This window comes from Phyllostomus hastatus, unplaced genomic scaffold (genome assembly GCF_019186645.2).
Source record: "Phyllostomus hastatus isolate PE091 unplaced genomic scaffold, TTU_PhHast_1.1 phas_contig_210, whole genome shotgun sequence".
NCBI lineage: Eukaryota > Metazoa > Chordata > Mammalia > Chiroptera > Phyllostomidae > Phyllostomus > Phyllostomus hastatus.
The window spans coordinates 20,689,091-20,701,577 of record NW_025333737.1 but is presented as its reverse complement, the minus strand read 5'-3'; the positions used below and the strand labels follow the sequence as shown (position 1 = coordinate 20,701,577).

At 59.2% G+C, this 12,487-nt stretch overlaps 1 protein-coding gene across 8 annotated transcripts in view; it reads left to right on the top strand.

The window, feature by feature from the left end:
- Nucleotides 1–12,487, top strand: part of MSI2 (musashi RNA binding protein 2) — a 373,357-nt gene that overhangs the window by 322,304 nt on the left and 38,566 nt on the right. For all 8 annotated transcript variants that reach the window (XR_006785340.1, XR_006785339.1, XM_045835868.1 and 5 more), the window contains exon 10: nucleotides 1,609–1,683. Coding sequence is in view for 6 of the 8 variants with exons in the window: in XM_045835868.1 (XP_045691824.1) it covers nucleotides 1,609–1,683 (75 nt within the window). In the remaining 2 variants the exon portion in view is untranslated. The remainder of the gene's footprint in view (nucleotides 1–1,608; nucleotides 1,684–12,487) is intronic.

Here is a 12,487-nt window from a genome sequence, read left to right as displayed (position 1 = left end):
AAGACCAGCTAACCTAACTCTCAGGGCCTGAGAGCACACGAGGTGTGCTTCGGTGAGCGGCCTGTCCCTGTAGCGCTCACTGGCAGGGTCAGAGTCTGCATCACCAGAGAGTCAGCCGGCAGGGGGGTGGACAATGAGGCCCTGCAGCCTGTGTTCAGGGATGCTTCCGAGGTCGTTTAGAACTGTGCAGAGACACATGTGGATGGCCGTCCCCCTCATGGCTGGAGGGTGTGGTGACTGTCATAAACCCGAAGTGGCTGTCTGCCAGTGCTCTGGTGGGAAGCCATAGGAACAAGTCTGGCTGCGGGAAGCAGCAGGGGAGGTGATGGCAGGGGCTGCAGCAGCACGCAGGATGGCCAGGGCACCTGGGGGACAGGCAGGAAGGGGGAGCTCGGCCGCAGGGACACCCCGGAGTGATGTGGTCAGAGGCTGCTGCTGCCACCACTGGGTGCTGGACTGTGCTTCTGACACTTCCCTTGGCCGAGCCTGGGGTCCCCAGCCTGCCTGGCTCAGAGAACAGGAGGGAGGTTTTTCTGCTTCCGTGACGGGAGGCAGGCCTCTCTCCAAGACCCACAGAGGAGGGGCGTCAGGTGTTGGAAAGCCCAAAAACAACTGTCTCAGAGGTCAAAGCCAGAGTCCGGCTGGTGGGGGTGGCCGGTGGCATTTGAAAAGTGAGACAGTATGGAGAACCCCACGTGGCAGGAGACTGAGGAAGCCTGGCGGAGTCCAGACAGGGCGGCCATCGGCTTCTCTGTGTCTTGAATCAAGAGGTAGGGCGCGAAGCGAGAAGCGTGCTGAGTGGGCAGGGTGCAGGGTTGAGAGCGGACGTGGCCGCTCACTAGCGGTTCGGTAACAGACTGGAGAAGGCCATGGTGCCCCCAGGGCTTCCTCTGCACCCATGCCTGGCCCCCACGGCAGTTTTCACAAGTACCCCTCAGTTATCCGGTCACCCCCTGGGTCTGGAAAACACGGTTACTGTGAAATGCCCGTGGAAACACATGGCACAAGGTTTGTGGGCTTGGGCTACCCTTTGTGGCGCACATTTCAACACAGCCAGCCCCCCTCACCACTCCCGTGGGAGTGTTCTGGCCCCGTGGAGTGTCCCTGCTTGGAGGGGGTGGGAGGCCCTGGGGCCCGCCCCCTCTGGGCCACGGCGGCGGGCTGGGCCCCGTGTTTCTCCAGAAGAGTGGGGTCAGCCCTGAGCGTCGCCTGCTCAGGCGGCGGCTGGCGCTGCTGCCCGGGGAGGAGGCATCGCGAGCACTTTAATCTCCCACTGTCAATAGCTTTAAGGTAAAGTACATTCAGGGTAAGCTCTCCAAATGTCAGAGCCAGGCATGGGCCCTGTGTCTGGTGCGAACATGTGGCATTTACTCTGCAGGCGGAGAAAGTCTGTGGGCTTTGGGAGTCTCTCTGCCCACACACGGACTAATTACCAGCGGGCGGACGGCGGTGTCCCCAGCCTCAGGAGCGAGGCGACTTCGGCCGGGGGAAAGACCCTTGCGGGAGACAGATGGTTGTGTGGGGGCAGTAACTTGGGCTGTTTCTCCCCCGCCCCAGACCCGAGGTGGCTGTACTAACAGGACTGTGCTCTTTCTCTCTGTGTTCAAGGCTACCCCAACTTTGTGGCAACCTATGGCCGTGGCTACCCCGGATTTGCTCCTAGCTATGGCTATCAGTTCCCAGGTGAGTGTCTGTGTCTCTGGGGGCTTTGGACACGTGGGATGTGGGCTGCATTTGGGGGGAAGGGGCACCCTTAAAGAGAACACAACTGGTACATACATCCATTCAAGAAATGACCTATAGGTGCTAAACTTCAGATCCACTTCACTCGGGTCCAGGGGGCAGCTTGGAGACTCACAGAAGCGTTTCACTGGTCTGAGTGGCAGCTTTTGGAGGGGGAAGGGGAGGGGCTGGGGCAGGCACCCTCCCCCTCCGCATCCTCCTTCTCTGAAGCCAGTTGGGGCTTCTCTCACTGGGGCCTGAGCTCTCAGGCCAGGGTGTTCTATCATCCTCTGTGTCGTCCTGCCTGCTGTCTCATGGCTCCCCTCCCCCCCTTCCTCCCCCTCCCCTCCTCCTCTCCTCCCGTCCTCCAGTGCCGTCCAGTGCGGTGCCATGCTGGTGGATGCTGGGTGTGCTGCAGTGTTTGGGTTCGCTGTCCGTCTTGGGAGGGGGTGGCCTTTGGATTCTCCCTCCCGTCAGTGTGGGTGTCAGAGACCGGAGGCAGAGCCACAGGGACACGCCCAGGCCGCTGCAGCTTCCACGTAGCCAGAGGCCTGGGGCCTCCACCGGGGTGGGCAGCAGGGTAGGCAAGGTCTTGTAGGGATGAGGGAGGGGTGCGATAGGAAGGGGGATTTTTCTGGCACTCGGTGTGTCCCCAGCCTTCCCTGACCTGGAGTCCAGAAGAGAATATATTGAGGTGCTTGGGGGTGTCTGTGTGCGAAGGACAGTGGGTTCTCCAGAAGGCACTAGGTGAAGAGTTTTGTCCTCGGGTTCTGTGCTGGGGTCGGGGGGAGGCTTCATAGGGAGCTGGGCTTCAGGCAGAGTTTCACACCCCTGGGTGGCCATCCAGCCCAGCGGCCTGGGAGCCTCGGGCCTGAGGTGCAGAGGGAGCAAAGACACCGCCCTGAGAGGATGAGGCTGTGAGGCTGGTGGGAGGGGTGTGTGCAGGGCGCGGCGTTTGACTCAGGCTGAGCTTTGGGGTGGGAAGGGTGTGGGGGGTGACGGGTCAGGAGACATTTGGGACACTTAGAACCATGGCTTGTGGGAGACGGATTTCTTGGCCAGAGACAGAGAGAGCCCTAGGCTCTTGTCCTGGCTGCCCATGGCCATGGGCAGGTCGCGCTGGATCTTTGGACCTCACTTCTGTTTTCTGTAAATGAGTGGCTTGTGCAAGACAGTTGCCGTACACCCTTCTGACTGTAGGGGTGAGGCGCAGGCACGGTAGCAGCGTTCCAGACAGAGAAGTGTGAGTGGGGGGCTCCCCCGTGAGACTGCCCCTTCCCCCGGGCCAGCCAGGCCCCCATCAGGGTGCGCCCGCAACAGGCACCCTTGGCCGTGCTAGGGAAGCCACCCCACTGCCTCTGTGTGGCAGAGGGCCGCCTCGGTGGCTGCAGGCAGGGCAACAGCACCTCAGCCGGAGCTGCCAGCGCAGGGCCAGGCGCTGGTCTGGAGCTCACTCCGTCTGAGCCACCATTAGATTGTCCCTGTTTGCAGATGGGGACACCGTGGCCGGAGAGGGAGGAGCCCTGTTCCAGGGGCAGGGGCAGGGCCAGGACTCGGCCCAAATGGCCTGGGTGTTACATGCCCTGCTCCACAATCTCTCTGGCAGCTGTCTGTCCAGTACGGTCACGCCAGCCACATGCAGCTACTAACATTTAGATTTAAATTAGTTAATATTAAGTGAAATGAAGTGAAGGGACATTTCAGTTACTCGGTAGCCACATGTGGCCAGTGGCTACTGCCAGCACAGAATATAGGCCGCTTCCATCGCGACAGAGAGTGCTGTTGGATGCGCCGTGCCGGATGAAAAAGGAAGAGTGTATTATGGTGGGAGTGCGTGATCCAGACACATAAGTGTGTATGTGTGTGCGCGTGCACATGTGTGCCCCAAGCCCCCCAAGGGCGACCTGGAGCGCCACCACCCCGTTCTCGGTTCCCATCCTGCCTGGCCCCGGAGCTGCGAGCAGTGTCCGGGAAGCTTCCCTCTCGTGGCCTCCTCCACAGAGGGCAGGCGCAACCCACCTCCCTCCACAGTCAGGTTGCTGTTGCCCGCTTTGTGCAGCCCTAGTCCCAGGAGGACAGAGTAGGGGGTGACAAAGTGGACCCCATGCTAAGGCCCCTGTCTCACCTGAGAGCCTGCCCTCAGAGCCCCGTGGGCCAACCCAGGGAATGTCGGGGAGCACTCTGTCCCAGGGACCTGCATCCCTGCGTCTGCCCTGGACAGACAGAGGTGCGTGAGTGAGCACTGAGGCTGGTAGAATGAGGTGGGGCTCCCCCGGGTGGCCCGTCTCATGAGCCAAGGCTTCGGGGGTGTAGGGGTTGGTAGAGGGCGTGGAACAGGCTTGGAGTGACCGCACCTAGGCCTACCTGTTTGCCATTGTCACCAGCTCCCCACGGCTTAACACAGTCACGGGAGTTTGACTGGGACAGAAATCAGGTAATGAAATGCCAGACAGAGGCTCCTGTGGGATTCGGCCATCCTGTTCTTTTCCAGCCATCTAACTCCCCCTTCCCACCTACACCCTCAAGGCCTCTGGTTTGTCCTCACCGGCGGCCATCAGTGGCCCCAAGAATGAGGCCGCCTGCTCACAGAGAGGGTCAGGGTGGGAGGTGGCCCCAGGCCAGCAGGGGGTGGCCCAGTGGCGGGACCCAGCCGCCCACACCCCTTCTAGAGGAGCCAGGCTGGTCTCACCCAGTGGCTGCACTGGCCCCCGCTGACCCCGGAGGAGCCTCTTGCAGAGCGGAGGCTCTGGCAGTCGGCCCCAGCCCCGCCCCAGGCAGCCCAGGGTTCCCCGTGACTTCCCAGTTGAGACCTTGTGAAGGTGGTGGCCCCCTGGAGAACCAGACCTGACCCCCTCCCGGCGCCTGGGCGACAGGGCCGGGCACCCTGGCGAGGGAAGCTCTGTGGTGTCCTGGCATCTGTCTCTTGCCTTGTGCCAGTAAGGGACATTTCTGGTAGATCTGATCGAGAGGGCTGGGGAGCAGAGGGGACGCCCACCTCTCCGCCCCTGCCATGCCATGAGATCCTGTGATTCAGAGACGGCAGCACCGCGGTCCCGTCCCCACCAGACCGTCCTGATGCTTTTGCTCTGTGGTCTTTCTTTCCCGCGTCCTCACTGTGTGCCCACTGCACCCACTGCCCGCCTCCGGTCCCTCCTGTGACGGGTGTGGACCCTGCAGCCCTCCCGCTGTCTCTGACTCCATCCCAGTGGGCAGTTTGAGGCGGCCAGCTGACAACATGGAAGGATGCCCGGCCCCAGAGAGCGGCTAAAGCTCTTTATCCCGAGTGTTTCCATTCACGAACCATGTGTCCCTTTCAGGAAGGGACACCCTAACCTTTACCAATGGTCCTGCTTTTCTGCCCGAATTGGCTCTTCCTGAGTACCCACCTCCTCTGCCTGGGTGGCTAGTGTCCCTCTCAGCAGAGCCCCGTTCCACCTGCATGACCTCCCTGGGGTGCATATGAGCTGTTAAGCGACAACTGCCTCTCCCCACCTTTAAATTCTGTGAAAATACACGAGACGCTCTGATAAAGAGGGCTAGGTGCCTTTGGTAGTCATTAGATTGGGGAGGAGTTCTTCTCTGGGAAGATGGATGCTGACGCTGGCCACTGTGGAAACAGCTCCTTCCTCCCGGGCAGGCCCCTGGGGGGCCGCATGTGCACCCCACCCCACCCCCAGCCCCCACGGGTCAGTGTGTGGGCTCAGATTACTGGGATCCTGATCAGTGTGCCCCTGTTTCCTCTCTTCTTCCCCCTCCGGACTCTCAGTTTAACCCGTTCACTTCTGTTCTTATTTCACTCTGCAGACTGTGTGCCGATTTCACAAGACATAATTCTTATCAGCTAGCTCTTGAGAGAGGCATAAGTTGGGGTTTGCTACCAAAGCTAGAGCGAGGACCCGGTCCCGGCCGGGCCGCCCGGTTGCTGCCGCGCCCACCGCGCCTGTCCTAGCCGCCTGTTCGAACGAATGTTCTTTTGCTCGTTTTTGATTTGCTCCTTTGCTCGTGTGCTTGTTGCTTCAGATTTTTAAAAATCATGCTATTCTCCAGTCCCCTCCCTGTTTTGCTTCCTGTGTGCACTGTGAGCAACCCCCCCCCCACCCCCGCCCCCAGAACATAACGGGGCCAGAGGGAAACTTCTCACAAATTGTGCAGCGCCGTCTCAGGGGAATGCAGGCAGAAGGCACCAAATTATTGTGAATAACGACCAAACAGGCTCGTTGGGGTGCCTCTGCGGGTGAGCCTGGGTGAGCTGGTGGCCGGCCTCAGAGGTTGGGGACAGGCGACTTGAGCACCCGTGTGCTGTGGCGGGCAGCACCCAAAGTGAGCCCACACACACAGTTCGGTAAATACCAGTGTGAAAAGCTTAACCTGGGAGAAAAACCGTGTTAGCGAGATCCGGTGGTCTTTGCCTTCGGGGCCAGTCCCTCAGTAGCCGTGGCCACAACGACAAGCAAACCGGTCTTCCGGAAGGGACAGTGGAGTCACCCGGGTGCTGCCACATCTCAGGCACTGTGGGCACCGAGCCACACCGGCCCCTCGCTCCCCGCACCCCCCGGCCCGTGCTGGCCTCGTGCACCCTGCCTGCACCAAGGGCCTCCTGGCCAGCTGGAGAAGCAGGGACAAAACCCAGGGGGTCGGCACTGCTGGTGTCACCACCAGAGGGGCTTTCTTTTCTCGTGACCCCGCCCCTCTGTCCCCGTTTGAAAAGTCCCCGTGCTCCTGGATGAATGGGGTACAGCTCAGTTGGCCCCTCGGGAGTCAGCCCTCGGTCCGCCCTGTAGTTTGTGAGAAGCGACCCGGGCGCTTCCCCTGGGCGCACTGAACGTGAGCAGACCCACGTCTGAGCACCCGTGTCCTTGAGACCCAGCCCGTGCGGTTCCCTGCGTCTCATGAAGGACGCTTGATGCAATAATTGGTGAGTTTTCTTTCATTTTCCCATACACTTTTTCAAGAGTGCTATTTTTTTTTTTTAGTCTGTACGGCTTTCTCCCCTTTGTTTTGTTCAGCCATGGACTGCTTCGCTCTGGCAGACTTGCCCTAGGACGCCTGCCTCCCAAACGTGTTAGCCATTGTGAATTTTCTTCATCTCCGCAAATAGCTCATCTGTGCTTCTCCCTGATGACGTTTTATTTTCCCCCCTGTAAGCAACTGAGGTAGAAAAATAAAGTGTTTACCACGGACATGCTGTGTGCTGCTGCCTCTTAGCCTGACAGTGTCCTGTTCTCGCTCCGGGGGAGGTGACTGCGCTGAGTGACTGGTGCCAGTGACAGCCTGGTGCAGCTTCTGAAAGCCTGTACCCACTCCCACCCCGGCTGCCGCTTGTCCCCAGCGCTCCCCCGGCCCTGCTTCCTCAGATCCCAGCACGTGCTCAAGGTGGCCCTGTCCTTGAGCGGAGAGGCAGAGCATCTGCATGCCGCAGCTGCCTGTGCCCCTTCCTCTGCCATCGCACCCGCCCTCGAGTGAGGACGCCAGTGGTACATGGGGAGCCCTTCACATCTGTGCACCAGGTACGTGCGAGCTCATGCACGTGCGAGCTCATGCACGTGCTTGTGCACACCAGCCTAGGTGCTGTTTGCACATGGCTTGCTTTCCTGACTCCCTGAACAGTGGAGGCTGTAGGAGGCCCCTCTGGGGCTGGGCCTGGTAGACCTGGCTAGACCTGGTTGCCAGGTTCCACGTGGGCACGGGACCTTGAGCAGGCGACTTCACTAAGCCCTGGGGATAATAACGCTGCCTAGTTAGTGAGTGGTTCACCTTACACCAGATAACGTGTATAGGTGAACACGCCTTGCACACTGGCAAGTGCTCTACAACTGGAAAGGTTAGAAACTGGACACTGTTGTTCCTCTTACGTCACTCTCCCCTTCTTCCTCGTCACCCCAGTGGAGCTGCCTGCTGGGAGATCTGGTTGTCCGTGAAAAGGATAATAAAGGGTTTCCACGTGAAGCCAGAGAGTCGGTGGGACACCCTCAAACCCCACCCCTCTTCCTCCTTCCCTCTTCATTTACTCATCTTCAGACTCTGGGTTATATATCAGGTATCTGGACGTAAGGCTCGCTCCCCAGACTGAGTGTCGTGGGGCAGGTGCTCAGCTAAGGAGGGAATCTGCTCCGAGGGGACAGAGGCAGGCTGCTTGTCCCGCCTGGGGCACAGTCGGGATGGCCCCCTCAAGAAGGTGGCGCCAAAACTAGGTCCCGCAAAGTCAAATGGGATCAGCTAGGTAAAGAAGGGAAGAGAGCATGTCCCAGGCAGAGAAAGGACATGCTGGGACACTCAATTGGTTTTAAAAAGTAGCTTGACTGGTGTGGCTCAGTGGGCTGGGCAGCATCCTGCAAACCCAGGGATCGCCGGTTTGATTCCCAGGCAGGGTACATGTCTGGGTTGCAGGCCAGGTCCCCAGGCTGCAAGAGAGGCAACCAATGGATGTTTCTTTTGCACACTGATGTTTCTCTCCTTCCCCATCTCTCTAAAAATAAAATGTTTTTTAATGTAAGAAAACACAAAATAATAAATGGCCTAAACAAAATAAGAGAAACAAATACATGTTTCTCTGTCTCATGTAAAGAAGCCTGGATGTAGCTTCGTAGCATTAGGTCCTGGTTTCTCCTATCTTCTTGTTCTGTATTCTTCAAGATAAGATTCCACCTCGTAACATAACAAGGCTGCTTGGGCTCCAGTCATTACATATTCCCCTCCAGAAGCGCACATCTCTTCGCTTCAATAACACTTTTTAGAAGTCCCACGCAACACCCTGCTTAGATCCCACCGGGCAGGCCTTAGTAGCGTGGCTGCAGGGGAACCTCAGAATGGTCTTTCTTCTTGGTAACGATGTGCCCAACCGAAAACAGGACTCTGGCGCTAAGGAGGAAGAGTGGGGTGGGTACTAGGGGACACGTAGCAATCTCTGCCACGGCCCAGAGAGAGGAAGCATTGCGGGTCCTAGGATTACGAGCAGGTCAGGGTCTGGGAGCTCCCAGGAGCACCTTGGGTAGGGGAGTGGAGCGAGGCCAGCCTGGATTCTAAGTAGGGGAGTGGCACGGTCAGATTTCCAGAGTGAGTCAGAACAGGTGTTTGGAGAGGCAGGGGGGCCAGTAAAGAAACCACAAGGGTGAGTTCAGAAGAGTGCTCCCTTCTTTCTGTTCCCCCACCTCCTCTCCTCTTGGCCCCATTCCTCAGTCCCTGCCTTGGGCTGGCTCATGGCCCCTTGGGGTCTTTCAGCGCTGCTGGGTAACGCAGGACTAACACAGCTTCAACCACCAAACACTTTCTAGGCCAAAGTTTTAACTATGGGAGTGACCTCAGGTACAGGTATTTAGGACAGCCAGGACAGTCAGGCAGGTCGACCCTGCGACTCTTGGTCTGGAAGTGCCAGGTCTCAGTCCGTCCCGGTGAGCGATAGAGAACAGCTTCCACCCCGGGTGCTGATGGTGACTGATAGACACTGGAGTCCTGGAGCATTCATTGGCTTTAGAATGACTTTGAGGCCAAGCCCCAGCTCAGCAGAAAGGAGCTGTGATGGATCAGCGACGCCTGCACAGTTGCTGGGTTGGATGCCTGGGCCCGCTCGCCTCGTACTTTGTCTCATGCATTCCGGTGTCGCGGTGGTGCGTGGGTGCCCGGCGATTTTTGGTTGCTTTAAGGCAGCTGTCTGTTTCACACTGACGGAGGGGGTGTGGTCTGAGGATACACGGATATCGGTTCCCTCTGCAGGAGAAGCCCTGCAGTCTGTTGACAGGAGGGGCTGCAGCCAGGGCCCTGGCTTTGGTCAGATGGTCTGGTGTTTGAGCAGCGACCGAGGCTAAGAGGTCAGACCCATCCTGAGGGGGTGGCTTGAAAGCAGAAAGCAGAGTGGAGAGAGCCTGAGATCTCAGGAGGGGGAGGGGTTGAAGCAGCCTTGACCTTGGGGAGGGGGCTGCTTCCTGAACCACCTCCTGCCTCACCTGTCAGTTCAGCCGTATTCATGACATTTTGTAGTGTTCGCACATGCTGACAGCTGCCACCCCAAAGGCCTAGGGTCCTGCCTGGATCAGTGACCTGGGCCAGCGCAGGAATGAGTCCAGGGCCCTTCTGTCCACCTGCTCCTCCAGGCCACCCAAATGGTGGAGACCCCCAGGGCCCACACCCACTCAGGAGGGGCTGGACCTGGGCTTGTGCTCCACTGTGGTCTCTCCTGAGTTCTGCTTTTCCTGGCCTAGTTCTCAGAGGAAGAGGAGCCTCCCTCCAGAGCCCCATGACCTTTGCGGGGGATTCCAGTCAGTGCCCCTGCAGTGAGACCATGGAGCCCGTGGCTTTGGTACAGACGTAAATGCTAGGACGCTTTCCGCTTCAGTTTGTTCCTCTCCCCTCTGCCAGAAATGCCCTCCGGGGAGCTCCGGTGGCCCCCGGCGTGGTAGACCAGCACTGCTGTGGCCACGGTGCGTTGCTTCCAGTCGGGTTCCAGAATGGAGCCCACCTGGTGAGCAATGGCCAGTTCCTCACTAGCGGGCAACCCGACCTTGAAATGCCAAGACAGGATGGTTGGCTTTTCAGGCGCCATGACAGAACCATGGGCCCCGCGCCCAGGCCCTGCAGCTGCAAGTTCCAGCACTTTAAAGCAAAATGCGCCCTCATAACATAACAGAAAGCTCCTCCCGACACTGCAGCCCCTCACCTCTGCTTCCTGACCAGCCCCCTGACCTGCGTGCCCCTCCGGCCCAGCCTCATCTCCAGGGGCCACCCTGGCACAGACTGGACCCGAAGCCAGACTTTAAGTCACAAACCAGTCCTCCTGTGGCCAGCCCACTCCTCTGCCAACGGGCCCTTTGCGCACGTGGGGCTTATCCTCTCTTTGAATATTAAAGGCAAGCTTAGTCAGGAAAGCGTATCTGCTACTTTAAAAGATGGAAAAGCAAAACTTGGCAGTGCATCCCAAAGCCGGCCCGAGGGTAGTCAGGGCTGTGGGAGGGCCGTGCCGCCTCGCCCCTCCCTCTGCGTGGAAAATCAGGAGCCGACGCTATTCCCAGATGGAAGCAGAGCGTGGTGCCTAATAGGCACTTAATAAATGTTTGCAGAAATGAATTGGAACAATCTGAATTGACAGGAATTGCAGGTTTCACTTTCGATTAGCTTTCCGTGCCTCTTGAAGCTCTTTTGCATAAATAAAGGGCAGTGTGACTGACCGAGCTCTCAGCCCTGCTTGGTGAAGCCCAGGGTGTGGTGTTCTCGGGGGGCCGGGAGACTGAGTTCCAGCCCCTGGCTTGCTGGGACAGGAAGGCCACCTCCGCACCTCGGTTTTCCCCTCTGTCAGATGGGGCTATTGGCTCTTGTCCTTCCCCCATCCTTGCAGGATAGTGAGAAGGCCTGGGACCAGGGATGTCTAGGGCTTTGGAAAAGGGTGCTGTCGTGTCCAAGGAGGGAGACCACGCAGGAGCAGAGGGCCCAGCCAGCGCCGTCGGGGCAGCAGGGAGGGAGGCTGTGGCTGCGGCTCCGCGCTCGTTCTCCGTGGGCTGTGCGGTGCTCACCAGATCCCGGCTCCCCCGGCACGGCCGTCCTCACTCCCTTCACACTGTGCAGGTGCCTGCACACCCACTGGCTCACAAAGTCTGCCGTAAGCCTGCCAGCAGGAATGCAACCACCCTTTCCCAACCCTTTAGTTTTCATTTCTGTCAGCAAACACAAGTAAAAGGTCGCAGCCTAAAAAACCAAAAACATAAATTGCTCAGTGTGAAATTACAGGCAGGCCTGAGGGATGGGCAGTTCGTGCCCTCTGGGACAGATGAGGACAGACCAGAAGGCGGAGGTGTGGCCCCACCCCTCCTCATCCCCCTGCCAGAAGGACGGGAGGAGTCCTGGTCAGCTCAGTCCCCCTGCGCCCAGAGACACCCCCCCACAGGCTCACCCCACTGCTCTATTTTCCTTCATTGGTGAGGAAGGGTGGGGGGCTGGGGCAAGAGCATGCTCTCTGCAGTGCAGGGAAGGGTCACCAGGGCCTGCCTAGCTGGTCCCCATGCGTCCCTGCCTTCTCTGACGGGCGTGCAGAGTGAGCATGGGGCAGGAGTTCCGCTGCCTCTACCTGGAGAGCTTTCAGGAAGGGGTGACAGACACTGTAGGCGTTTTGAAACACAAATAGAGGTTTATCCCGCAGACGATGAGGAGAGGGTGTTCCACGCCAAGGGGTCAGCAGGCTTCCAGGGACGGAAGCACGGCCTGTCTTCTCCCACCTTGCGTTCCTCCTGCCTCTGTTGACTCCATGTGCCCCATCTGGGCAGATGCTGTCCTGTAACCTTGGCTGGGAAGGCCAGACACCAGACTGCGGCATTGGGAAGCTGATCCCACTTCTTTCCAGACCCTGGGAAAACCAGGCACACGCTCTGTGGACCAGCAGTGCCAATCCCACCCTGCCATAGGAAGCTGGGCCCTGCTGGGGCCTGTGCCAGTGCCACCGCGCTGGCCCGGTGGGCTCTCAGTCCCTCCCTTTGGAGGCGGAGACCTGGCCCAGATGCGCCCATCGCAGGGAGCAGAGCACTGGCTGCGCCTCCTCAGTGTCAGCCCTGCTGCCCGCTCTGAGCCCGAGCCGGCATTTGGCCGAGCCCAGTGGACTCCTGACTTCACAGGGGAGCCTCTGAGGCCAGCCCTGAGCAGTGCCCACTTAGGGCCCTGCAGGCTTTCCTCCTCTGACCTCGGGCACCAGCCTTGAATGCTCTAGGATTCAGGAATAAGGAGAGGCAGCTTCTCCCCGCGTGGCCTGGCATGTCTAGCCCACTTCCACTCATCTGCCCTTTGCTCA